Below are 27,715 nucleotides of genomic sequence, written 5' to 3'. Positions count from 1 at the left end.
TACATAAGAAATAAATGTGAGGAACAGAGTCTCAAGTTTAGATAGGCCGCCACAAATCATGGTTTGGCTTGCCTTCTTTCATACAATGTTAAGACAACAATGCATTAAAATATGAAAAGAAATATATAACAATTTTATGAAATAGCTTTTCGTTATTTTATTTTTTTTTTTTTTATGACACGCAAAAGCGCCAACCCGAGACAATGCATTGCGGTCATCTAAATGTTAAAGGGAGAGCGTTTTAAAATATCAACAATACCTACTTAATAGTTAGTTGACCGATGAAATTGCAATTTTTATTTTTGTCAAGGATGAATAAACGTTACATACATGTCAGCTGGTTACAATAATTTTAGGAGTTTTTTTTTAAAAAACGTCATCTATGAAACAATAGATTTAAGACCAAAATTTTCTTAGTTTTTATTTTGAACAAAGTGCATGTAATGAAATAGTTTGAGATGTTGATAACTAAGTCTTGGAATATTTTGGAATTGGGATAAGTTTATTGGATTACATTTATACAGAGAGGGGTTTCGGAGCGAAGTCTCCTGCACCATAAAGATTATGTGGCTTCTCCTTCGGATTAATGATTAGGATTAAGCAAAGCTTGGATCTACCAAATTAATCAGTGAATAAAAATTCAGAAGTTATTTTAAAGATACTCTTAATTAATGATAGAATCGGCTGTGAAATTTATTTACTTTATTTTAATAAATGGAAAAAACTCTATAAAATGTATAAAACAATTATTCTAAAATTAATGTGTATGGAAATATTTCTTCAATAATGTGGCCTAATGATCCAAAAAGAAAATGGCCTAAGAAGTAGTTCCTTATAATAAGGATTTAACCTTGATTTTTATTTAAACTACTATTGTAAGATAGTATACTCTAAGAAGTACAGTAAAACTTAGAACTACGATGTTACTGGGTTTTATTCCCGTTCTTGCCTTGCTTTGGAAATTTGGAAATATGAGAAATTTTCAGTCTGCAATCCGCTCTCGTCCACGACATAGATCGGTAGTTGGATGAAAAGTGAAAAAATAGGCATCACTTTACTTAATAAGCACTAATTATTGTCATTTCTTAATTTACTTTCAATGTTGATCGTGATTTATAAAAACAAATTTAATTTTTAATAAAAACAGTAATTTATGGGGAGATTTACCCCTACTACCTATGAGTGGGGGTCCATCGGTAGGAGGGTGATTAAATCTTTAGACAAGGTGGAGTACTTATATAAAGAGATAAAAGAGTAGGGTTGACTCCCCAAGGATCATGTTTACTTTAGTTTCCCAGTTAGTTTGTTTGTCAATAATATCAGCGTTGGAGCCAACATTAGCCGGCTTCAGCAGTAGCCAGATAGAATTACCTTGGCAACAATATTTTCCACCGACTAAAAGCCAGTGAGTAGGTTTAGTTATGTAATTAACATGTATTTCTACATGATGTATTCTGCCGTCAAATGCCATCATACTCTTTAGTTTTACTCTCTAAAGCTTGCTGAAGAGTTGTCCAATTAAGAAAGGCTTCTAGACAATTGGTGTTCATCCAATTTAAAGTTTTTACTTATGTTTTTGTTGGTTTTATTTATAATAAAACTTTTGATAGGAATTTTAAAGGAAATCGTGCCCTCCAAGAACATTTTCCTTGGAATCAATTTTCATTAGAAGAAAAAGAAAAAAAGTAGTAGTTGAAGTAAAAGTAGTAGATTTTAACTTGTAGATGGTACAGGATACTGAAGAGAAATCATTTAAGATTCTCCATTGCGATCGAACGATTTTCTTTAAACTCAGAATATTTGTAGCAAGCATATTCTTTTTGTTGTAATTTTTTTTTTTTTTCGGCGCATCGATTTCTTGGTCATTAGCGCCCTTTTTGTTGTAATATTATTAATATTAGATTGCCTCAATAGATCCTCTGAATGGCTGTGACATAGACTTTCTGGCCAATCCTCTAATTTAATCCTCGAAAAATCTTTTCCATTACCGAGGAATTAATGCCTGAAAAATGAGTAAAATGGAATTTTAGAGGAATCCTACCTCATCCCTTTAAATATAATTTTTCTGTAAAATTATATTTAAAACAAATTACACAATAAAAAAACATGCAATCGCAACTTTCTCTTCTAGTGAGAGATAAGAGTAAGTAATAAACAATAACAAAGAGGAAGTGCTGGTGAGTCAGTGAAAACCATCATAAAGCCAACAATTTGTTGTTATCTATTGACTTCTATTTTTTATATTTAGGTTGTAGAAAATTATAAATTACAAATTATAATTATAAAAATTTGTGAGTTAGAACATTGAGAATAAAAAATAGTAAGAGAAGGTATTGGTGAGTGACTGTTCACAACAAACTTTTTCAAAATGTGTTACATGATTGGAGGATCTTGCTTGCTATAATTTTAATTATTTAAATTTTAATTTATTTCGAATGAATGGAATATTAAGTTTGGGTATCTGAATTACAGCAAGCTGTAACTGGATTCTATTGACTGAATGAATGCTTCTTTCTTAAATAAGCCCGGTCCAACGTCTTTCAGCAATTGAGAATTTGGATAAGCGTGTATTATAATAAAACAATAAAAGTAAGAAACAGGCACTAGGTCAATGTAAACACAGTATGCCGGCTAGGGTCGCAAGTAAAGGATTAGAAATAAAGGAAAATACAAAATCATCATTAATTTTGATGGAATTTCCTCAATTTTGGTTTCGGACATTGTATTTTTAGGACGAGCTTATATTATACCCTTTAGGTCGGCTATTTTTGGATCCAGTAGTTCAGAAAACTGGGAAAAGTAGAAAATCTTCTTTAGTTTCATCGGAATTTCCTTAATTTCTGTTTCTAACATTGTATTTTAATGCCAGGAGCATATTATACACACTTGGTCGGCTGGTTATGGTTGTGGAGATTCTTAAAAAAAGGTTAAAATACAAAATCTTTCTTAGTTTTGCTGGTTTTTCCTTAATTTCTGTTTCAAACATGTACTTTAATGCCAGGAGCATATTATACACACTTGGTCGGCTGGTTTTGGCTGTGGAGATTCTTAAAAAAAGGGTAAAATACAAAATCTTTCTTAGTTTTGCTGGGTTTTCCTTAATTTCTGTTTCAAACATTGCACTTTAATGCCAGGAGCATATTATACACACTTGGTCGGCTGGTTATGGTTGTGCAGATTCTTAAAAAAAGGGTAAAATACAAAATCTTTCTTAGTTTTGCTGGGTTTTCCTGCAGCTTTTGCTGGTTGTTTGCCTAAACTAATGAAAGCCGTCATAAACTGCTAGGTCTTCATAATATCATCCCAGTACTGGTATCCCTTAATTTCTGTTTCAAACATTGCACTTTAATGCCAGGAGCATATTATACACACTTGGTCGGCTGGTTTTGGCTGTAGAGATTCTTAAAAAAAGGGTAAAATACAAAATCTTTCTTAGTTTTGCTGGGTTTTCCTTAATTTCTGTTTCAAACATTGCACTTTAATGCCAGGAGCATATTATACACACTTGGTCGGCTGGTTATGGTTGTGGAGATTCTTAAAAAAAGGGTAAAATACAAAATCTTTCTTAGTTTTGCTGGGTTTTCCTTAATTTCTGTTTCAAACATTGCACTTTAATGCCAGGAGCATATTATACACACTTGGTCGGCTGGTTATGGTTGTGCAGATTCTTAAAAAAAGGGTAAAATACAAAATCTTTCTTAGTTTTGCTGGGTTTTCCTGCAGCTTTTGCTGGTTGTTTGCCTAAACTAATGAAAGCCGTCATAAACTGCTAGGTCTTCATAATATCATCCCAGTACTGGTATCCCTTAATTTCTGTTTCAAACATTGCACTTTAATGCCAGGAGCATATTATACACACTTGGTCGGCTGGTTTTGGCTGTAGAGATTCTTAAAAAAAGGGTAAAATACAAAATCTTTCTTAGTTTTGCTGGGTTTTCCTTAATTTCTGTTTCAAACATTGCACTTTAATGCCAGGAGCATATTATACACACTTGGTCGGCTGGTTATGGTTGTGGAGATTCTTAAAAAAAGGGTAAAATACAAAATCTTTCTTAGTTTTGCTGGGTTTTCCTTAATTTCTGTTTCAAACATTGCACTTTAATGCCAGGAGCATATTATACACACTTGGTCGGCTGGTTATGGTTGTGGAGATTCTTAAAAAAAGGGTAAAATACAAAATCTTTCTTAGTTTGGCTGGGTTTTCCTTAATTTCTGTTTCAAACATTGCACTTTAATGCCAGGAGCATATTATACACACTTGGTCGGCTGGTTATGGTTGTGGAGATTCTTAAAAAAAGGTTAAAATACAAAATCTTTCTTAGTTTTGCTGGTTTTTCCTTAATTTCTGTTTCAAACATGTACTTTAATGCCAGGAGCATATTATACACACTTGGTCGGCTGGTTTTGGCTGTGGAGATTCTTAAAAAAAGGGTAAAATACAAAATCTTTCTTAGTTTTGCTGGGTTTTCCTTAATTTCTGTTTCAAACATTGCACTTTAATGCCAGGAGCATATTATACACACTTGGTCGGCTGGTTATGGTTGTGGAGATTCTTAAAAAAAGGGTAAAATACAAAATCTTTCTTAGTTTTGCTGGGTTTTCCTTAATTTCTGTTTCAAACATTGCACTTTAATGCCAGGAGCATATTATACACACTTGGTCGGCTGGTTTTGGCTGTGGAGATTCTTAAAAAAATGGTAAAATACAAAATCTTTCTTAGTTTTGCCTGGTTTTCCTTAATTTCTGTTTCAAACATTGCACTTTAATGCCAGGAGCATATTATACACACTTGGTCGGCTGGTTATGGTTGTGGAGATTCTTAAAAAAAGGGTAAAATACAAAATCTTTCTTAGTTTTGCTGGGTTTTCCTTAATTTCTGTTTCAAACATTGCACTTTAATGCCAGGAGCATATTATACACACTTGGTCGGCTGGTTTTGGCTGTGGAGATTCTTAAAAAAAGGGTAAAATACAAAATCTTTCTTAGTTTTGCTGGGTTTTCCTTAATTTCTGTTTCAAACATTGCACTTTAATGCCAGGAGCATATTATACACACTTGGTCGGCTGGTTTTGGCTGTGGAGATTCTTAAAAAAAGGGTAAAATACAAAATCTTTCTTAGTTTTGCTGGGTTTTCCTTAATTTCTGTTTCAAACATTGCACTTTAATGCCAGGAGCATATTATACACACTTGGTCGGCTGGTTTTGGCTGTAGAGATTCTTAAAAAAAGGGTAAAATACAAAATCTTTCTTAGTTTTGCTGGGTTTTCCTTAATTTCTGTTTCAAACATTGCACTTTAATGCCAGGAGCATATTATACACACTTGGTCGGCTGGTTATGGTTGTGGAGATTCTTAAAAAAAGGGTAAAATACAAAATCTTTCTTAGTTTTGCTGGGTTTTCCTTAATTTCTGTTTCAAACATTGCACTTTAATGCCAGGAGCATATTATACACACTTGGTCGGCTGGTTATGGTTGTGGAGATTCTTAAAAAAAGGGTAAAATACAAAATCTTTCTTAGTTTGGCTGGGTTTTCCTTAATTTCTGTTTCAAACATTGCACTTTAATGCCAGGAGCATATTATACACACTTGGTCGGCTGGTTTTGGCTGTAGAGATTCTTAAAAAAAGGGTAAAATACAAAATCTTTCTTAGTTTTGCTGGGTTTTCCTTAATTTCTGTTTCAAACATTGCACTTTAATGCCAGGAGCATATTATACACACTTGGTCGGCTGGTTATGGTTGTGGAGATTCTTAAAAAAAGGGTAAAATACAAAATCTTTCTTAGTTTTGCTGGGTTTTCCTTAATTTCTGTTTCAAACATTGCACTTTAATGCCAGGAGCATATTATACACACTTGGTCGGCTGGTTATGGTTGTGGAGATTCTTAAAAAAAAGGAAAAATACAAAATCTTTCTTAGTTTTGCTGGATTTTCCTTAATTTCTGTTTCTAACATGTACTTTAATGCCAACCGTGCCAGAATAGTTTCATTTAACCAGACTGAGCTACAACAAAACGTGGCTGGGTACTAGTTTTTAAGTAATTTTCTAATTATTATTAAACGGATATTTTATTTATGATCTATTAATTTTACTTATTATTAGTTAATAACTAAAGTTTCTTAATGTTTGGTACTTTATAATTATACTATATACTATGTTCTGAATTACACAGTTGACCTAGCGTTACTTTACATACGGCTAAGCGCCTCCCACTCTTCACGCTCTATCTCAAGAACGGTTGATTGCATGAAAAATTGCATACAACCAAATTTTTGGAGAATTTTATACTCTACAACTTTTGTGATAACTTGAAATGTCATTTAGAGTAAAGAAAACAAGAAAAAAAAAACTATTTTCGTGACCTTTGACCAGTGATTTCCGATGAAGCGTAAACGAGGTTTTATGAACTTTTGAGCCATCTTATGCTAATGCCAAAACAAAGATTGATACAAGTTTATAGCTTATGATCTTCCATTCCGAGATTTAGCCGTTTTTTGTGTAATTTGACTGGGCTATGCTGGAAGGTGCTCTAAATCCCATCTTCTCTTCATTTGTCCTAAAACGTTTTCTAGGAACAAATTCCTTTAGACTTGGTAATAAAGGGACCAACCAGAATTTCAAATCCCTCAAGTTTCCCTATGCGAACTCAACTCAATGCGAAGCATTTACCTAATGAAATTGTTCTTACGATTTTCTTCCAATCAAAATATTAGTATTCGTCAGATATTATTTGGCACTTCACTAGAGTATCAGTAAAAAAAAAAAAAATCCCTTTTGCATCTCAAAAAAACAATGTCCGTAATCTTTCTGGCAAATGTTCGCCTGTTTTGGAGCCCTTTCGTTTATTGATTACTTTTGGCTTTTGTTGTTAAACCGTCAATTCACAGTGACAAATCTGCGCGCACAACGACAGATGAAGTTTACAATAATTATCAGCATCGTTGTTGGTCGTTATTAGGACGTGCAACATCAAAATTTCTTTGTTAGCAATGCCATCTCTGTGCAAGGTCATGAATCAGCCTCTAGCGATGGTGAATCTGTGAATATTGAAAGCAACTTTAGTAAAAATTATAAACTAATTGCTCGCAATGAGAGAAAATCGTGGGAGTCTTCACACCGGATTGTTTTTTTAAAATTTCTAATTCTAATAAAGTCTGGAAAATTGACTGTTAAAAGGATTGATTTACTGTTCAAAACATTGCACCAAAATTGTCACTGGCCGAATTATCTATAAAGAAATATATTTTTTTATAAGCCAAGTTGCCAAGTTAAGGAAATGATTTTCGTTTTCTTAACCTTCGCTAAATCTTTTGTTAACAATAAAGTTACGAATGAAGAAAGAGTGAATGACCATCACACTTCTAAACTTACCAAGGAAAATTAATATTTACGATTATCCACACTACTCTACTACTCCTCTACTTCTTCTTCTGGTATCTTCTTCCTGTCATGAGACCAAGAGAGTCAGTTTTAATTTAAATCTTTCATTGGGTTCGTGTCGTATGCTGTAATTTGTCGTTAGTTGGCTGTTTAATTCAATTTTATAAATATTAAGAATAATTTCGTTAATTATTAATATTCTAAAATAACAGCGTATAAGTTGAAACGAAATTTCCTTTCTTGAAGGAAATTAATGGTCTAGGCAACTTGAAACAGTCTACTTAAAGAAGTCTCAATGAAACAGCTGTAGCCATGAGAATGTTTCCCAAACAAATTGATAAGTGAGGACGATTCACAATTCCTTTTACAACAATTACCATTTTATGAGAGATATCTTTCCGTCAAGTGCGTTCCTCTCTGAAGGACAGCTTTGTACTGAGTGCAAGGACAGAACAACAAAAGCGTCTTAATGATTAGTCCTTGCAAAAAAAAAAAAAAGGAGAAAATTTGCATAACAAAAGCTTAATCTTGGGAGGGCAAAATTTTTATATTTACGGTTTATAAACTTAACGATTTATCTGCATTACCTGCATAATTGTGTAAATTGCAGAGGTTAATCAATTAATAAAATTTGTGAAACAAGTACAAAAGGATTTCATTGATTACTACTAATAAGACTCAACCTCGTTACTTCAGAAATAAATAAAAAGACTAATTACTTACTTCTTTATTAGTAACAAAGATGACTGACTGTTAATTAAATAAAAACAATTATAATAAATAATACTTTGTAATTAGCAAAATATTTCTGATTTAATTATTTATTTATTTTTAAATTTATAATTTTGATTTATTCCAGTTGGAAGCTACCAAAAAGCGGTAGACCTGAAAGATTCAGGTTGGGAAAAGGACGTTTTCGTGTGACACACAAAGGAGCAGATATTGATTGTGAATTTCCTCCATCAACATTGATATTGTCTGTTAGTATACTTATGTCTTATATGTTATGTCTTATAAGACATAAGATATTTAATTACTGAATGAAATAAGGGATATTAAAACAGATGGATTGAAACATTTTCAACAAGTTTAGAGTCTTTACTGATTCTTCAGAGCCATGAACTAAGCAAACAAAAATCCATAAATATCCGAAAATAATTTACCCTTAATAAATAAAAAAGTATAAACATTAATAGATTAATCATCTCAATGATAATCGCTTTCTATTAAATTAATTTTTGCAAGTCAACTAGAAGTTTTCGACGAAATCCGGCTTTGGAACCAAACTGGTTCTATCCCAAAGCAGAAAGAAGATTGTTTCTCGTGGTAGGTCACAACAGCATCCTTTAATTTATTTAAAAAAAAGCGATAATTGCTTACAAGGCCTAGAACATACCGGCATCAAATTTAAATCTCCACCTTGGGGTTCTGCCTGGATAAATGCCTAACACGAAATTCTTCTTCTTCTTTTGTGACATGTCCATACTACTTGTCGGCGAGCAACGTAGCTGTCTTATGCTTAATTTAGGAGTTGTCTAGATAGCGTGATTCTTTAAATTATCCTTGAGAATATGAACGTTTTCGTTCATCTCTTGTTCTCTGTAACAAGAAATTTTCCCTTTCAAAATTATTTGTAAAAGTAGGTATCTATCCCTGTTTTGCAGGATTGCCCTAGTCATTTGCCTTCTTAAAAAATCGTTAAATTTTTCAAATCCAGTACCACAATAAATTTTGCTTTGCGGACCTCGCCTCTTACCGCTTTCGTGGCGCCTTATTTTAATTAGGTAGTGGGTAACATCGAAAATACTCATTATTTCCTTTACTTAAGTAAAATTTCTCACCAACTGTCCATAATTAATTCCACACTACCCTCCAATAGACATCTTATACCTGATATTGTAATTAAGATAATAACATCTTGAGGGCTTCTTTTACCTCCCAGGCATTCCTCCAGGCCATTTTATATGTTGCTGGTCACATGATCTCTTAGTGTAACAAAGTCTGAATTTAATTTATTAAAAGTTCCAGCTATGAGTAACAATTTTCTTCACTGTCTTTGTGGAAAAGGCGATTGGAGCCACACATTTATTCCGTATTTAGATTTATTTACATGATTTATGTGTTCATTTTTGTAGATTGTAATAAATAAACAAGATAAAGAATTCAGCCGTAACCGTCTCGATTGCCTAAGCACATTCAGGAAATCTATTAATCATGTGAGAAGTAAACAGTTTATGTAAATAATAAAGCAGCACAGGAGAATCAGATATCGCTCATTATCACAAATAATGGTGACTCATTCATTCGTTGTGTATAAATAATTAACTTCAGATAAATAGAACATTTTCCGGTTAACTATGTACAAATGTATTTTAACTTTGCAAAAATAAGTATTTTTAATAAGCACTAAGTATAATATTAAAAAATATATGCGAGTACATATCAGAGTTCTAATTTTTTTTTCTAATGCATTGAGAGAGAGACATTCTGTTTCTGAATGCAAATTAAGAAGAGGTTTTTGGGAAACATGAGTATGGTAGTCAACTATGTCCATGTTTTTATGGTTTTGTATCTAATCGAAAGTTCGTGTGACCTCGACTTTTTGAGAACAAAACAAAATTGTTGAAAAATAAAGTAATTTTAATAAAACTGCTTTTAGTAAGAATCTGTGAAGTTTGTTGAAGCTTTGCTACAATTTTTTATTGTGCAGATGCTGAGGGGGAGAATATTCTAAGAAATTGCGGATACATCTGCTGAAAACTGAAAAACATTTAATTTGAAATTCATAAGGTAAACGTAGAACGTGCATTACTTATGAGAGTGATGAAACTGAAAGCGATCTTTACAAAACGTGGGTGACATAATATTATTGTTTTACCGGGCTGCAACAAACGTCTTTTCAATCTTGGCTGTTTATTTTAATAAATATTTAATATAAAACTTTCTAATTTGATCTTCATGATATAATAATTTCTATTAATCACTTTATCCTTGTGCCAGAAATTTAAAAGGTTCTTGGAAGGAGAGAATTTAATGCAAGCTCATATTCTTTCTAGTTGTAAAATGTTTACCCCACAAAAACAATGGATCAGTATAAGTGGTAGTCCGAAGGAACGAGTTCTTGGTTGTTAACAGAGGGAAGTGCGAAAAGCAGATACTTTTCGGCTACAACAGCATAGATATTGATTGTTTGAACTGAATAAAGTTTAAATGTGATAGCTGGCCCTTCGAGAACCGACTTGAATGTAACCATTCTTCCAAATTCTAACACTTTTTTGCTAACATTTTTCTTTGGAGCAGAGAAAGTGTAGAATGGCTAGACATAACCTCACTATTATGGAATATTTTTATCGTTAACATAAAACCATTTTTCATCCTGGGCAACGATTCTATTTTAAAATAGAAAAACCACTTGAATTTTTAAAAAGATTTTGACACATTCTATTCTAGCTTCTTTTCACTGAGATGACTATTCGTGGAGGGTATCTCCAGCTTTTAGAAACCATTCAATTTCATGCTGGGTTCTTTGTTAGAGTAACTACACTTGATTAGTCTGCAATTTTTTAACAAATAATTTTCCAGCACAAATTGACCATGTTCTTGAGCTGCAGCTATTTATTGTAGCAGTAAAGCCTTTTTAAACAAATACTTCAATATTAACTTGAATTACTTTGATTTACAATATGAATAAACTCTTGTAAAGTGAATGTGATGTAACGAGTATTAAGTGGCCAAAATACAATATCTACGCTATGTTTATATAATAATGTAATTAAATGACGGGAAAAATGCAAATCTTAATTCATTTTTTTACACTCGATCATAGATAATCGAATAATTTATTTTACGTTCACTTTCTTGATGTCTAAAGGAAATATCCTTAATCAATCTATTCCATTTTCCAATAAAATTGCAATAAATAAATCTTCTATAGACCAATTCTTTGGTTTACTGCCTCATTATAATATTATCTTCACAGTATGAATGGTAATTCACTGAAACCTTAATGTAGTTAAGATTGGAAAGGCAGATAGGATTTTTTAACTAGATTTTTTAAATAACAAAAATTTTTTAGATAAAAAATATTTAAGATTTCCTTGCAGCAGTATAGTCTCATTATCTCTCTCTGTCACGGTTAGAGACAAAACCCGCTTTGTTAATATATATTGTGTCTGGGTTCGATTCCCGGTCTAAACCTTTGATTTTATTTTTTATTTAATGGTTAGGTCTACAAAGGCAGTTTACAGCTAAGTATGTTTGCTATCCGCCTCCGTCCATGACACCTAATCGGTAGTTTCATGTAAAAACCGCCCTGAAAAATAGACGTTGCTTTAATTTTTTACTTTACTTTAGGAAAAAGAAAATCGCAGAAGCCGCTTAAGAGAAATTTTCAAAAAACTGAAAAGTCAATTCAGTCAAGTGGCACTTCCAGCTGGCTGATTTGGTCCAAATGTTTTTAATCAGGAGCCACCCTCGGCCTTAAATTAGATATCAAATTTTAAATTCCTACAATTTTTAGTTCTTGAGCTATGCTGTACACACACTCCAAACAGGCGCATGTGTAGCACCAAAAACGCACTTACAGACCAATTCGTAAAAACGTTTTTCTACTTAAAAGATCTCAAAACGAATATTTTCAGTAAAAACCCAATACCAAAACTTCAACACGATCGCAACATTTCCTTCCAACTAGAATAAAAAGAGTAAAAGTGTGTAAGTAAAAGAATAAATAAATAAAATTGAAATGTCACCAAAATATTGGTTGTAACAATTTGTAATAACAGCTTGAAATCGTGAAAATTGGAAGTTATTAACTACAGCATGAAAAATCCATTTCTTTACAGTGTAAATAATGTTACAATAACAATGTGTTACTACATAAAAGGCGGGCCATGAACCATATTTGGGGGGGAAAAAAATATTCAAATGTTTGACCTTCTGTTCAGTGGCCAGTTGTTGCATTTGTGGATTTTAATAAATTTTAATTTAACTTTACACATCTTCTTTCATAGAAATCATTACTCTCAATATAATCATTTTTTAGCTCCTCACTCTGTAGTGAATTTACTGGCATGCTGATATGATTTATATACAAAAATAATCTTTTTAGAAATGTTTTAAAAGCGAAGTAAGATAAAGATTTATTAAACGGTTAAATATTCGCTGTTACTATAATCTTTATTATAAATCTTTGTAGAAAATCCTTATTATATGAACTTTTTTATTGGTGATCTACGTTTCGATTATCCTTGTGCCTTTCATCAGGAGTTTGTTGGGAGCTAATGGTTGGATAACAAACCAAAATCTCTTATCTCAAAATAAACTTGAAGGGCACCAAGATACCAGAAACGTAGAGCGTTTTTATTAATAATTAAAAATTATTCTTTAATGAAGATTTTCTCTGGCCATTGTCGAATCATCTTTTTGTTAGGATTATTTTTGGTTATTTTTCTGATTTTTTTAATAAATTAACTCTTCTTTTTCTTTCATTTTTGGATCAAATTCAAATTCTTCAATTTAAGATGGATGAAAGATTCGTAATCCATCATGTAAAGGTAATAAAGTCAACGAGCAAGTGCACAATCTTGTGGAGAATGGTTGCCAACAAGCTTTCTCTGCATGAAAGCATTGTAACTTTTAATCAGTCAATTAGAAAAATAAAGATTAGAATATAAAAATAACAGAAAGCTATTGGAAAAAGCAATAGCTGATTCCTCTCTAAGAACTTCTAAGAGCTATATCACTTTGATCTTCAGATTGACCACTGGTCACTATTTTTAGGATGAAAACATCTCCTTATATATCAGCAATACGAAGTGGATGCTCTTACTTTTGGCTAGTAAAAGCTAATTTGGCGAATACAAACGAGTTTCCTTATTCTATTTAATGTAAAAATTGAATTTCAAAAATTAATTTCGGTGAATGTGTTTTTCTTTTTACAGAACATTAATTGGGAGCGCGCAGATTTGGGAGCTAATGGAAATTTAGATATTATGTATAAAACTTTAGGAGAAAGTAGAGAATTTGCCGTAATTGGACGACCAAAAGGTTCCACTTTACATTTTTTCGGACATTCTCCTCTTGATAGGGGTCTGTACAGGTGCATGGCTACCGCATTAGATCCAATAGCTGGGCGAACGGTAACTGTCTTTCAAGATGTGCCATTTTTCCCAAATTTCAGGTGGTAAATTTATTATTCCAATTTTTTTCTTTTTTGCAGACATTAAATTCTAATTGAAAAATATTTGTTATATATAATCTCTATCAACTTGATTACAGATTTGGAGCTAAAGAATTTAAACTATGTTGCCCTCCAAATGGCATCTTTAAGGATTTTCATCATGATTCTCTATTGTTCAAATCTCCGTTTATATTTGCTTAGTTTCTAATTTTATTTAAACGTAAATGTTCAAAATTAAATACCAATTTTTCAAAAGTGGCTTTTTGAAAATTTGAACCGTTTTTCTATTTCTTTCTCTTTTGCCAGATATATGTGAATTTGTATGTAGTCATATAAATATATAGATTGCTCTTTGAACAAGACGAAGTACAAAACCAATGGTAATTAAAGTAACAGAGAATCGGTAATTTTTTTTATTGACATCAAGAAATTTTTAAATATTTGCTTGCTAATTTGACATATATCTTATGTCTCAATTGCTATTTTTTATATTATTATTCTTTGTTTTAATGATATAAATTTGTATCTAACATTGAATATAAATGTGTATAAAGTATTCTACGCAAAAATAATTAAAATTATTTAAAATAAATAACAAATAAATAATTATTGTTACGAAAATATTGCTTCTTTTACAATTTTTTTTTTTTTTAGGAACGCTAGATTATGTGGTCATTTGAAAGCGCAAATTGCATAAAAAAAATAATCTACTGTATTTATGCAAAATTTAGATTTAATTATTTTTGCATTTTCTATTGTTCGGAGAAATATCTCACATTGTATGTTTCTTTTTTAAATTTATTGTTACTGGGTCAGTTCAATTGAAGGTCATGTAAGAGTAATCACCCAGTGATGAGAATCTTTTTCGGTGGTTTACACTCACATCAGTAAGTCACTGGACCACTTACGCTTCAAGCAACGAGGAGGATTGTTGGGAAGGTGAGGAGACGGGAGCTGTTGAACAAGAAGATTAGGATGGAGAGCTAGGAGGCTGTGAAATTTTGCGGTAGCGAGACTTTTTATTAGGTCATAGAGAAAAGGGATGTGAAGGTAAGTATGAATGGTGAGGTTAGATATGTAATATGGAGCAATAAGGAATTTACGAAAGATTTTAGAATGTAGAGTCTGTAGGCGTTTGGAGATAGAAGGTTTCGTTGAGCCCCACTGTTCTGCTCCTTATGTCCATGTCGGTCTTAACAACGTCTTGAAGATTGTTAATTTGTGAGTCAGGGTCTAGTTTAGATTTGCGATCAAGAAGTCTGGAAAATAGCTTGAAGTGTCTGTTTACGATTTGTCGTTTCAGTCGAGTATGTGAGTTCCATGTGAGTTTCTTGTCAATGTAGAGACCTGAGTAACGAGTTACACCGTTCAGTTGAACTAGTGGGTACACCGATTTTCGTAATGCAAATGTAATTTTCACTGAATTTTGCTCATTTATCCTTGTAAAACATTATAAAATAAAAACCAGAGCGAACATTTTTAGCTGTTGTATTAAAGCAATGACGAGACTATTAGTTAGTTTGTTCTTAAGAAAAATTCTCGATTTATATAATTTTTTATTTTTATAAATGCACTTGGTTGCAAAGTTTTTAACAGCCTAGAGTTTTCATAAATGCACTTAAACGCATTTAACTCAGCTATCATTGGTACTGGTTAACTCTTCTGGTTAACTAATATCTGTATTAGCGAATGTCTCCAGCCGAGAAATTGCAACTAAAGAGGATAACAAATACACAAAATGCATATCTCGAATTTTATCCTTCCTTTTGTAAGTTTTAGAATTTCAATTATTTATTCCAAAATTCCTGAAACAATTAATAAACAATTATATAATGGAGAAATATCTTGTTTTTAGGGAGACCTAATTATTACAGTTTAATGTATTGCGTGGAAATTAAAATCAAATCAAGGCCATAATATTGACCAAAAAAATACAAATATAAACCTAAAAGGGAGATATCTGGCAAATTATTGGTAGATAAAGATCAGAATATCGTGCGGCAAGATATTAACGATAAAACATGATTTAAAACCACGTTTAAGCTGTTTAATTCACGATCATTATGAAGTAGCTCACGAATTGTCAATAATTATAACTTTAATGCTTTCTACTCTCAAAGGCTCAAGAAATCTTGTCCTCCACAAAACAAAATAGTATAAATCCAAATATCTGTGAAAAATAAAATAGTTTTTTGCGTGCTTACTTAAATATTTATTTAAATTTAACACAGATCTGCACTCCTGTATTATTAAACAATGGAATAAAGTTAAAAATAGATTTATGTTATTAATTCTACCTTTCTTTCTTATTAGATTATGTAATAAGGTTTAAAATGAACGTAAATAAATACATTTTTAAACGAACCCCGATCAAAAAGAAGTGCCTCATTTCTTCTCAATCTGCAAATCTTGAACCATTTTTAATGGTAGGTATTAATATTCCAAAAACTACTTATTTTTTCCTTTTTCTCTTTCTGAACTCTTCTTTATTCCTTCTTCTAAAGTTTTCTTAGGCTTCCGTAGGGCATTTCCTTTATAATCCTGGCTTAAAAATCTTGATTGTAACGAATGGTTCCGTGTACGTTATTGTTGTGTGTAGTCCTTCTTCTCCTTTTAACCGTTTAACATTTCCTGGATATATTCTTGCCATTGACATTATTTCATTGAATATTACTTTATATGTATCAATTAGACAAGGCTTTTAGAGTATAAAAACAGCTTTTAGTAGAATTAAAGTTGTCTTCTATTTACAATCAAAGTAAGTAGTCTCAAGTAACTCTTAGTTCTCTAGCTTCTGCTTCAGAAGCAACATCATTCGTTTTTGCAGTCTGTTCTTTATATCTCCGAAATACCGCGTTACTTTGATTGATTTGAAATTTATTGATTCTATTTACCCTCGCTTCGATTATTATTTTCTTTGTTCATCTAGATGTAGCCTTTTTAACTCTGTTTTAATCTGCGGCTGACTTCAAACATAAATTATTGTTCTGCTTAGGATTCCATCTAGGTATCTCTTCCTTAATGCTGGAATTCCAGAAATTCTTGCTATTATAACTATTAAAGTTGATTGCTAAATCGTTAAAGTTGATATGATCGTTTTTCTCTTAAGACTTCCAGTGTTATCGTCATCTTTTTTGAGAAAGCTATCTCTGTCCCTAAAGACTACTTCGTTTGGATCCTACATCGAACATATGCTTTACCACTGATGTCGGAGAAACATTAAATCATCATCAAAAGCTCTAATAAAAAAAAAAGATCAGTTACTTTTCTTGTCACATTATTATTTTTATTATTTTACTCTGTATGAAATTTGTCCCTTCGCAAGCTATATTTTGCACTAATTTTGGAAAAGGCATCTATTTGCAGCTCTATTATTTTCTGGGTATAATAAACTCAAAAGGTCATTGGCAATACTTTGGTGATATCGATCGTTACTGTTAATAAATGATAAATAATATTTATAATAATTGTTTACAAAACACATTATGTCAGGTTATTGGTGATTTCACAAACTACAGATGTGAACTTCGTTGCTATATTTTAGATTTAAAAACTAATATTCTCAAAAATTGTTGTTTTTTGAGTAACTATTCACTCGCCCTGAGAAATTTATTTTAGTAATTGTTGATGATCAATTATTTATTATTATTATTCTACATTATAACCAAAAAATTTTAGTTGTAGACTGATAAGATTGTAAAGTAGAGGGTTGTTAGATTCACCAAAAATTCTGGTTTAAATCTTGTAGTTAGAAAAAGCAAAAAAAGGCTTCTTGACCAGCGCATAGAAATTAAGTTATCTCCATTATCACGTATTGGAAGTAGCAGTAGCTGTGGAAGATGTTGATTCTGGTTTTCCCGAATTCAATATTCTACTCCCTGTAATTTTATTCAAAAAACAAAACATTTAAACGGCATTTTTTTTTTCCATATCTTCTCAGAATGTTCGCATTCCCCGGATGTTCTGAAGAAGGAAAGTAAAGTAATCTGTTCATTTTAGTATTCCCAATTAATAATTCAGCAGTTTAACTTATATAGACAGGGAAGTAACAACAGTGATACGGTCAGCAGCATCACGCAGTCTAGCTGACAGATTCATAAAAAGTGATTGATTGAGGCCAGACTATAATTATGTAAGAAAGAAATGAATCACCGCCCCTTTAGCTGATGGGGAAGTAAACCGTTGACCTCGCGGTTCTTTTACAGTAATCACATTGTTTTGCTACATAAATTATTAAGAAATATTTTTGTATCTTTACTTTTTGTTCTGAAGAAATTTTAGTTCTTAATTCAAGCAGTTGTTCATAACTTAAGTAAGAAATTATTAATCCACATCACATTAACAAATTTGATTTGGTAGTTATGATTCATAACCCAGAATTGATTAGAAATCTAGACGAACAGGAAGTCAATTCCGTGTTTTTCCCTTGTATTTTACTTTTCATTTTTCTAATGAAGGCAACCCTTCATGTTTATTATAGCCCTGGCCATAAAAGTAGGCGATAGAAACGGAAAAAGTAGAAATCTAGAAGAACTGAAAGCTATTTCGGCGATTTTCCCCTGTATTTCTCTTTTCTTTTTTCAAATGAAGGCAACCCTTCATGTTTATTATAGCCCTGGCCATAAAAGTAGGCGATAGAAACGGAAACAGTAGAAATCCAGACGAACTGGAAGTCAATTCGGTGATTTTCCCTTGTATTTTACTTTTCTTTTTCCAAATAAAGGCAACCCTTCTTGTTTATTATAGCCCTGGCCATAAAAGTAGGTGGCAGAGACGGAAAAAGTAGAAATCCAGACGAACAGGAAGTCAATTCGGTGTTTTTCCCTTGTATTTTACCTTTCATTTTTCTAAGGAAGGCAACCCTTTATGTTTATTTTGCCCTGGCCTTAAAAGTAGGCGATAGAAACGGAAAAAGTAGAAATCTAGAAGAACTGAAAGCTATTTCGGCGATTTTCCCCTGTATTTCTCTTTTCTTTTTTCAAATGAAGGCAACCCTTCATGTTTATTATAGCCCTGGCCTTAAAAGTAGGTGACAGGGACGGAAAAAGTAGAAACCTAGACGAACTGGAAGTCAATTCGGTGATTTTCCCTTGTATTTTACTTTTCTTTTTCCAAATAAAGGCAACCCTTCATGTTTATTATAGCCCTGGCCATAAAAGTAGGTGGCAGAGACGGAAAAAGTAGAAATCCAGACGAACAGGAAGTCAATTCAGTGTTTTTCCCTTGTATTTTACCTTTCATTTTTCTAATGAAGGCAACCCTTTATGTTTATTTTGGCCCTGGCCTTAAAAGTAGGCGATAGAAACGGAAAAAGTAGAAATCTAGAAGAACTGAAAGCTATTTCGGCGATTTTCCCCTGTATTTCTCTTTTCTTTTTTCAAATGAAGGCAACCCTTCATGTTTATTATAGCCCTGGCCATAAAAGTAGGCGATAGAAACGGAAAAAGTAGAAATCTAGAAGAACTGAAAGCTATTTCGGCGATTTTCCCCTGTATTTCTCTTTTCTTTTTTCAAATGAAGGCAACCCTTCATGTTTATTATAGCCCTGGCCATAAAAGTAGGCGATAGAAACGGAAAAAGTAGAAATCCAGACGAACTGGAAGTCAATTCGGTGATTTTCCTTTGTATTTTACTTTTCTTTTTCCAAATAAAGGCAACCCTTCTTGTTTATTGTAGCCCTGGCCATAAAAGTAGGTGGCAGAGACGGAAAAAGTAGAAATCCAGACGAACAGGAAGTCAATTCGGTGTTTTTCCCTTGTATTTTACCTTTCATTTTTCTAATGAAGGCAACCCTTTATGTTTATTTTGGCCCTGGCCTTAAAAGTAGGCGATAGAAACGGAAAAAGTAGTAATCTAGAAGAACTGAAAGCTATTTCGGCGATTTTCCCCTGTATTTCTCTTTTTTTTTTTCAAATGAAGGCAACCCTTCATGTTTATTATAGCCCTGGCCATAAAAGTAGGCGATAGAAACGGAAAAAGTAGAAATCTAGAAGAACTGAAAGCTATTTCGGCGATCTTCCCCTGTATTTCTCTTTTCTTTTTTCAAATGAAGGCAACCCTTCATGTTTATTATAGCCCTGGCCATAAAAGTAGGCGATAGAAACGGAAAAAGTAGAAATCCAGACGAACTGGAAGTCAATTCGGTGATTTTCCCTTGTATTTTACTTTTCTTTATCCAAATAAAGGCAACCCTTCTTGTTTATTATAGCCCTGGCCATAAAAGTAGGTGGCAGAGACGGAAAAAGTAGAAATCCAGACGAACAGGAAGTCAATTCGGTGTTTTTCCCTTGTATTTTACCTTTCATTTTTCTAATGAAGGCAACCCTTTATGTTTATTTCGGCCCTGGCCTTAAAAGTAGGCGATAGAAACGGAAAAAGTAGAAATCTAGAAGAACTGAAAGCTATTTCGGCGATTTTCCCCTGTATTTCTCTTTTCTTTTTTCAAATGAAGGCAACCCTTCATGTTTATTATAGCCCTGGCCATAAAAGTAGGCGATAGAAACGGAAAAAGTAGAAATCTAGAATAACTGAAAGCTATTCCGGCGATTTTCCCCTGTATTTCTCTTTTCTTTTTTCAAATGAAGGCAACCCTTCATGTTTATTATAGCCCTGGCCATAAAAGTAGGCGATAGAAACGGAAAAAGTAGAAATCCAGACGAACTGGAAGTCAATTCGGTGATTTTCCCTTGTATTTTACTTTTCTTTTTCCAAATAAAGGCAACCCTTCTTGTTTATTATAGCCTTGGCCATAAAAGTAGGTGGCAGAGACGGAAAAAGTAGAAATCCAGACGAACTGGAAGTCAATTCGGTGATTTTCCCTTGTATTTTACTTTTCTTTTTCCAAATGAAGGCAACCCTTCATGTTTATTATTGCCCTGGCCATAAAAGTAGGCGATAGAAACGGAAAAAGTAGAAATCCAGACGAACTGGAAGTCAATTCGGCGATTTTCTCCTGTATTTCACTTTTCTTTTTTCAAATGAAGGCAACCCTTCATGTTTATTATAGCCCTGGCCATAAAAGTAGGTGGCAGAGACGGAAAAAGTAGAAATCCAGACGAACTGGAAGTCAATTCGGTGATTTTCCCTTGTATTTTACTTTTCTTTTTCCAAATGAAGGCAACCCTTCATGTTTATTATTGCCCTGGCCATAAAAGTAGGCGATAGAAACGGAAAAAGTAGAAATCCAGACGAACTGGAAGTCAATTCGGCGATTTTCTCCTGTATTTCACTTTTCTTTTTTCAAATGAAGGCAACCCTTCATGTTTATTATAGCCCTGGCCATAAAAGTAGGTGGCAGAGACGGAAAAAGTAGAAATCCAGACGAACTGGAAGTCAATTCGGTGATTTTCCCTTGTATTTTACTTTTCTTTTTCCAAATAAAGGCAACCCTTCATGTTTATTATAGCCCTGGCCATAAAAGTAGGCGATAGAAACGGAAAAAGTAGAAATCTAGAAGAACTGAAAGCTATTTCGGCGATTTTCCCCTGTATTTCTCTTTTCTTTTTTCAAATGAAGGCAACCCTTCATGTTTATTATAGCCCTGGCCATAAAAGTAGGCGATAGAAACGGAAACAGTAGAAATCCAGACGAACTGGAAGTCAATTCGGTGATTTTCCCTTGTATTTTACTTTTCTTTTTCCAAATAAAGGCAACCCTTCTTGTTTATTATAGCCCTGGCCATAAAAGTAGGTGGCAGAGACGGAAAAAGTAGAAATCCAGACGAACAGGAAGTCAATTCGGTGTTTTTCCCTTGTATTTTACCTTTCATTTTTCTAATGAAGGCAACCCTTTATGTTTATTTTGCCCTGGCCTTAAAAGTAGGCGATAGAAACGGAAAAAGTAGAAATCTAGAAGAACTGAAAGCTATTTCGGCGATTTTCCCCTGTATTTCTCTTTTCTTTTTTCAAATGAAGGCAACCCTTCATGTTTATTATAGCCCTGGCCTTAAAAGTAGGTGACAGGGACGGAAAAAGTAGAAACCTAGACGAACTGGAAGTCAATTCGGTGATTTTCCCTTGTATTTTACTTTTCTTTTTCCAAATAAAGGCAACCCTTCATGTTTATTATAGCCCTGGCCATAAAAGTAGGTGGCAGAGACGGAAAAAGTAGAAATCCAGACGAACAGGAAGTCAATTCAGTGTTTTTCCCTTGTATTTTACCTTTCATTTTTCTAATGAAGGCAACCCTTTATGTTTATTTTGGCCCTGGCCTTAAAAGTAGGCGATAGAAACGGAAAAAGTAGAAATCTAGAAGAACTGAAAGCTATTTCGGCGATTTTCCCCTGTATTTCTCTTTTCTTTTTTCAAATGAAGGCAACCCTTCATGTTTATTATAGCCCTGGCCATAAAAGTAGGCGATAGAAACGGAAAAAGTAGAAATCTAGAAGAACTGAAAGCTATTTCGGCGATTTTCCCCTGTATTTCTCTTTTCTTTTTTCAAATGAAGGCAACCCTTCATGTTTATTATAGCCCTGGCCATAAAAGTAGGCGATAGAAACGGAAAAAGTAGAAATCCAGACGAACTGGAAGTCAATTCGGTGATTTTCCCTTGTATTTTACTTTTCTTTTTCCAAATAAAGGCAACCCTTCTTGTTTATTATAGCCCTGGCCATAAAAGTAGGTGGCAGAGACGGAAAAAGTAGAAATCCAGACGAACAGGAAGTCAATTCGGTGTTTTTCCCTTGTATTTTACCTTTCATTTTTCTAATGAAGGCAACCCTTTATGTTTATTTTGGCCCTGGCCTTAAAAGTAGGCGATAGAAACGGAAAAAGTAGTAATCTAGAAGAACTGAAAGCTATTTCGGCGATTTTCCCCTGTATTTCTCTTTTCTTTTTTCAAATGAAGGCAACCCTTCATGTTTATTATAGCCCTGGCCATAAAAGTAGGCGATAGAAACGGAAAAAGTAGAAATCTAGAAGAACTGAAAGCTATTTCGGCGATCTTCCCCTGTATTTCTCTTTTCTTTTTTCAAATGAAGGCAACCCTTCATGTTTATTATAGCCCTGGCCATAAAAGTAGGCGATAGAAACGGAAAAAGTAGAAATCCAGACGAACTGGAAGTCAATTCGGTGATTTTCCCTTGTATTTTACTTTTCTTTATCCAAATAAAGGCAACCCTTCTTGTTTATTATAGCCCTGGCCATAAAAGTAGGTGGCAGAGACGGAAAAAGTAGAAATCCAGACGAACAGGAAGTCAATTCGGTGTTTTTCCCTTGTATTTTACCTTTCATTTTTCTAATGAAGGCAACCCTTTATGTTTATTTTGGCCCTGGCCTTAAAAGTAGGCGATAGAAACGGAAAAAGTAGAAATCTAGAAGAACTGAAAGCTATTTCGGCGATTTTCCCCTGTATTTCTCTTTTCTTTTTTCAAATGAAGGCAACCCTTCATGTTTATTATAGCCCTGGCCATAAAAGTAGGCGATAGAAACGGAAAAAGTAGAAATCTAGAATAACTGAAAGCTATTCCGGCGATTTTCCCCTGTATTTCTCTTTTCTTTTTTCAAATGAAGGCAACCCTTCATGTTTATTATAGCCCTGGCCATAAAAGTAGGCGATAGAAACGGAAAAAGTAGAAATCCAGACGAACTGGAAGTCAATTCGGTGATTTTCCCTTGTATTTTACTTTTCTTTTTCCAAATAAAGGCAACCCTTCTTGTTTATTATAGCCTTGGCCATAAAAGTAGGTGGCAGAGACGGAAAAAGTAGAAATCCAGACGAACTGGAAGTCAATTCGGTGATTTTCCCTTGTATTTTACTTTTCTTTTTCCAAATGAAGGCAACCCTTCATGTTTATTATTGCCCTGGCCATAAAAGTAGGCGATAGAAACGGAAAAAGTAGAAATCCAGACGAACTGGAAGTCAATTCGGCGATTTTCTCCTGTATTTCACTTTTCTTTTTTCAAATGAAGGCAACCCTTCATGTTTATTATAGCCCTGGCCATAAAAGTAGGTGGCAGAGACGGAAAAAGTAGAAATCCAGACGAACTGGAAGTCAATTCGGTGATTTTCCCTTGTATTTTACTTTTCTTTTTCCAAATAAAGGCAACCCTTCATGTTTATTATAGTCCTGGCCATAAAAGTAGGTGGCAGAGACGGAAAAAGTAGAAATCCAGACAAACTGGATGTCAATTCGGTGATTTTTTCCTTGTATTTCACATTTCTTTTTTCAAATGAAGGCAACCCTTTATGTTTATTTTAGCCCTGGCCACAAAAGTAGGTGACAAAGTCAGGAAATGTAGAAATCTAGACAAGGGTTGTCAAACTCATTTAAAAGGCGAGCAAGTAGGTGCAACAAGCAAGATTCACGTGAGTCTCATTAAATTTACAAATTTGAGTTGATAGGTATGATCCACAACAACCCAGGGTGCTCTTTTTAAGGTTTCCACTATTGGGATCAATTTACATAACGTATCAATTCTTAATATCGCCGGAAGAAGTCAGCGCGTCAGTAGTCAGAAGTAGTCAGGCCCACAGACCCCCATTAAACGCACTGGGCCACGTGTAAACTTGTCTTCGGTAGTTGAAGGGTTAACGTAATTCTGTGCACGGTATTGCCTTATTCTCCTTTCCTAAGCGCTATTTTCTTCGTAACAATTTTTTTTATATTTTCACTTAATTGTAGAACATCGTGGGCCATAAAAAATTACCTCGGGGGCCGCATGCGACCCGCGGGCCGCCAGTTTGACACCCTGCTCTAAACTATTTGACCAACGTTTTCAAATTTCATGAGGGATTAAACCAAGCATTCCAATTTCTACCGTGCCCAATCATTCCAGTTGAATATCCTTCGCTAAATAGCCAAAGCTTCCTGTTTTATCTCAATTTTCCGCACCGACCTTAATTTCTCCTTTGTGCATCATCTAAAAACATCCGCTACAACAACATCTGCACTTCTAAATTGTAATTTATTAAATCTACAGGCAATAAATTATTAAATAATTGTAAATTCTTCAGTTATTGAGGTCATCATAAACAGGATTAAATGTCAAGTTTTTTTTCTATAAAAACATCTATGATGTACTTCACTTTTTTGGTGGAATGCCAATTTTTGAAAATTATTCCTATTTTTTTTTTTTTTTTTTTAACTAAAAGATATAAATAAATGACACTAGAATGCGCTAAAAGTAAAGTAATGCTATTATTAATAAGCATAGTTGTTCAACTTCGAAATTTTCTTGCAAAACAGGCACAAAGCGTAGAAAAGGAAGTTTTCTTTTCAATTTTAGATTTTCTTTCGTTAGCTCAGAAAGGCTTTTAAGATAATTATGTTACACACGACTTAATATTGACTGTTTTTCTTCTGTTAAAGACTTTGGCAGACTTATCTTTTTGACATTGCTATATGTTACATTTGCTTTACAATATTTAAAATATTTAATTAAAATAGATCTTGACGAAGTTCCTCATGAACTCATTAGAATTACATATCTCGCAAAAAAAGCAAAAACAAAAAAACTTCAGATAAGTATTACATTTAAAATTATTTCAGATTTCATTGATAGGTAATAATGATAAGATTCAATAAAATGAGAAATGATTCCTCTACTTTTGCCCAAATTCAGAAATATAAATGTTAAAAAACTTATAAACTGGCTCAAATAATTCTCTTGTCATTTGTAAATTCTTACCCAACTTTAAGCAACTGCAACAATAATACAATTATTAAAGCTTCTCATAACGTGAAGGGCAAACTAATCTTAAGTCCAATTACCAGTGTACCATGACAATGAATTCATTGTTGAGAATATTTTTTTTTAAGTACACAATTTTTTTCTCTATTATAATTCCTATCTATCACTTATATTACTTAATAACAGATCAAGATAACTAGCGTGTTAAGTAACTTAACCATTAGTTGTATTTTATTTTATTGCTCACTTAGAAAGAAATCTGAATTAATTTTAATTGTCAGCATTGAGGTTTTGTGATCTCTTTATATATCTGGAATAGAAGAATTCACCAATTTAGACACATCGAACTAAAGAGAAATACTGTTTGGACACAAGGCGACTTGCTGAGATAATAGGGTCTAAAATGTGATAATGATGTAGAACCAGCAATTAACACTAAGCTTATATCAAATTTAAGTTTCTCCAAAATCCATTTTTTTTAAAATAAAAGTAATTGAATAAATATATGTATACATTCATGTGCAAGTACCATTCTATTTTTAGATGAATACCCTCGAAGCCGTTTGTTGGGAAATTGAAAAAATAAAAAGAAAAATATATTCTATAAAGTTACAGAAAACTTTGAAAGATTTTCTTCTTTTCTTTTTTTGTTTCTTAAGGTTCAGTAAATTGTTCTAAAAGGGGAGCTTAACATAGCAATTGACATCGTCCTGAAACAATATTGAGTTAAACTTTGAAGTTGTCGTGGATTGCATTACTTCTTTCTTCGATCAGTTATCATTTTAGCTCTACGAGAACTGAAAGTCAGGATAATCAGCTTCAGTGTATGAATTTCTACGGTTTGAGGAAATAATTATAATAACGGTTTAATTGTATCTTATATAAATATTTCTTTTAAATGTAACACAATTCAGTATAAAACTAATGATATTTTATAACAAACTAAGAAATAATATATTTTATCGTATTACCAATAAGGAAGTTAGTGTTCAAGAGAAACCTGATTAAAGAATTTTGTTTTTTGTGATTTCTAATAGTTGAACTCTTCTCCTATTATAGATAATATTTATTGATATTTTCAGAACCTACATGGATAAAATTAAGTAAGATAAAGTCAGTTCATTTGTTAGAAGATCTAGAAAAATGCATTTCCAACAAGAATAAATGGTATCTATGTTGAGGTGAACAGAAAATTACGAGTTTTGAAGAAGCAACTAAAAAAAATATCCACAATCTATGACTGAAAACGAAAGACTACAGCAATGGAGTGCTATCAAATCTTTAATAAAGTATGGAATCCATAAAGGTATCAGCTTTAATTCTGGGAGAAAAAAACCGACATTGTTTTGAGTGAACTGTCTTTCAAAAAAGGGTAAAAGAAAAGATGGTCAGGTCCAAACGCTTGATAATATCGTTCATTTTATCCATCGTATCGTAGCATGTTCATTGTATCTCTCATCATTCACCATCAGAGGTAGATGATTCAGTTTAGTGAAGAGATTGCGCCTTACCTTATGTTTCCACTATACTTGATATACTCGCACTATACTTGCTAATAATAATAATTTAGATTTTGGTAAGGTTTCCAATAATAATAATAATCACAAGTTATTGCAAAAGGTTGTCTCGCCTTTCCAGAAACTTTTAAAGAGAGTAAGGTAGTTTTCTTCTTTAAATAATCAATCTCATAAGGGTGGAGAAGTGCGCTAAGGTTGGGCAACGGCTGAGTCTACATTCAGCCTTTAATGCAGTATGTGAACATTCAGAATTCATTTATTCATAAGATACGTAATTCAATATTGTGTGCCAGACCAAAGCTGGATTTATGTGCTGAAAAAGTTCGCCTTCGTTTTTCGCAATGATTGTAAAGAAAAATGTCTATCCCAGTTGTAACATTTAGGACTAGCCTAAATAGCTGTTGTCATTACCCTAAAACTCCATTTTTCTGGCTAAAAAAAACCAAGTAGTTCTAAAGTTTTCCACCTTTTTTTTCGCAATTAGTGTATTGAAAAATATCAACCCAAGCTTTAACATCTAGTACTGGCCTAAATAACCGTTTTGATTAACTCCAAAACACCCTTTTCTGACAAAACTAGCTGTTAGCTCTAAAGTTTGTCTTCGTTTTTCGTAATCAGTGAAAAAAAAAAAGGTCTACTCTGACTGAAACATTTAGTAGAATTATAACCTGTGACAAATTAAAATTTGGTAGTTGACTAAGCTGATTAGAGATCATGCAATAATAAAACGTTGTTAGAATACTTCTGGGAAAGTTATTGATAGCAGAACTTCTGTGGGTACTCAATTACCTGATGCATTATCAACAAAGTAATTAGTCACTTCAAATTGCTTGTAAATTTGATAAAAATTATATATAATGGGATTATGAATAATATCTTTTAGAATGTCAAGCTATACTTTTTACGCTCATGGAAATCATTATAGCAGCTTTCATTGAAAATTTCTGATCTAAACAATATAGTAAATAAGGCGAAGATGATTCACAAAGCACACACCCACCAATGCAC

At 32.9% G+C, this 27,715-nt stretch overlaps 2 protein-coding genes across 3 annotated transcripts in view; one reads left to right on the top strand and one right to left on the bottom strand.

Annotated features, from left to right (window-relative positions):
* Window positions 1-27,715, bottom strand: part of LOC141449962 (sialin-like) — a 69,526-nt gene that overhangs the window by 37,786 nt on the left and 4,025 nt on the right. The gene's annotated exons all lie outside the window — the stretch shown is intronic.
* LOC141449965 (uncharacterized) lies at window positions 1,241-13,815 on the top strand. Of its 2 annotated transcripts, none has more exons than XM_074119950.1 (4): window positions 1,241-1,405; window positions 8,239-8,359; window positions 13,322-13,563; window positions 13,659-13,815. In XM_074119950.1, coding segments are annotated over exons 1-4 (492 nt in total). In that variant the 5' UTR covers window positions 1,241-1,277; the 3' UTR covers window positions 13,660-13,815. The 2 variants fall into 2 exon arrangements, with proteins under 2 accessions (XP_073976051.1, XP_073976050.1); XM_074119949.1 differs by having other exon boundaries at window positions 1,242-1,405; window positions 13,322-13,560.

This window comes from Rhodnius prolixus, unplaced genomic scaffold (assembly GCF_049639745.1).
Source record: "Rhodnius prolixus isolate KJV_2025 unplaced genomic scaffold, Rpr scaffold_2, whole genome shotgun sequence".
Classification (NCBI taxonomy): domain Eukaryota; kingdom Metazoa; phylum Arthropoda; class Insecta; order Hemiptera; family Reduviidae; genus Rhodnius; species Rhodnius prolixus.
This window is presented reverse-complemented; position numbering and strand designations above follow the sequence as displayed.

What these genes read in the sequence shown, in the direction of transcription:
- LOC141449965 (XM_074119949.1), top strand. Translation starts at nt 1,278, where the DNA reads ATGTTTACTTTAGTTTCCCAGTTAGTTTGTTTGTCAATAATATCAGCG. An exon ending in TTTCCACCGACTAAAAGCCA is followed by an intron (nt 1,406 to 8,238) that starts GTGAGTAGGTTT and finishes GATTTATTCCAG; the next exon opens with TTGGAAGCTACCAAAAAGCG. An exon ending in CCATTTTTCCCAAATTTCAG is followed by an intron (nt 13,561 to 13,658) that starts GTGGTAAATTTA and finishes ACTTGATTACAG; the next exon opens with ATTTGGAGCTAAAGAATTTA.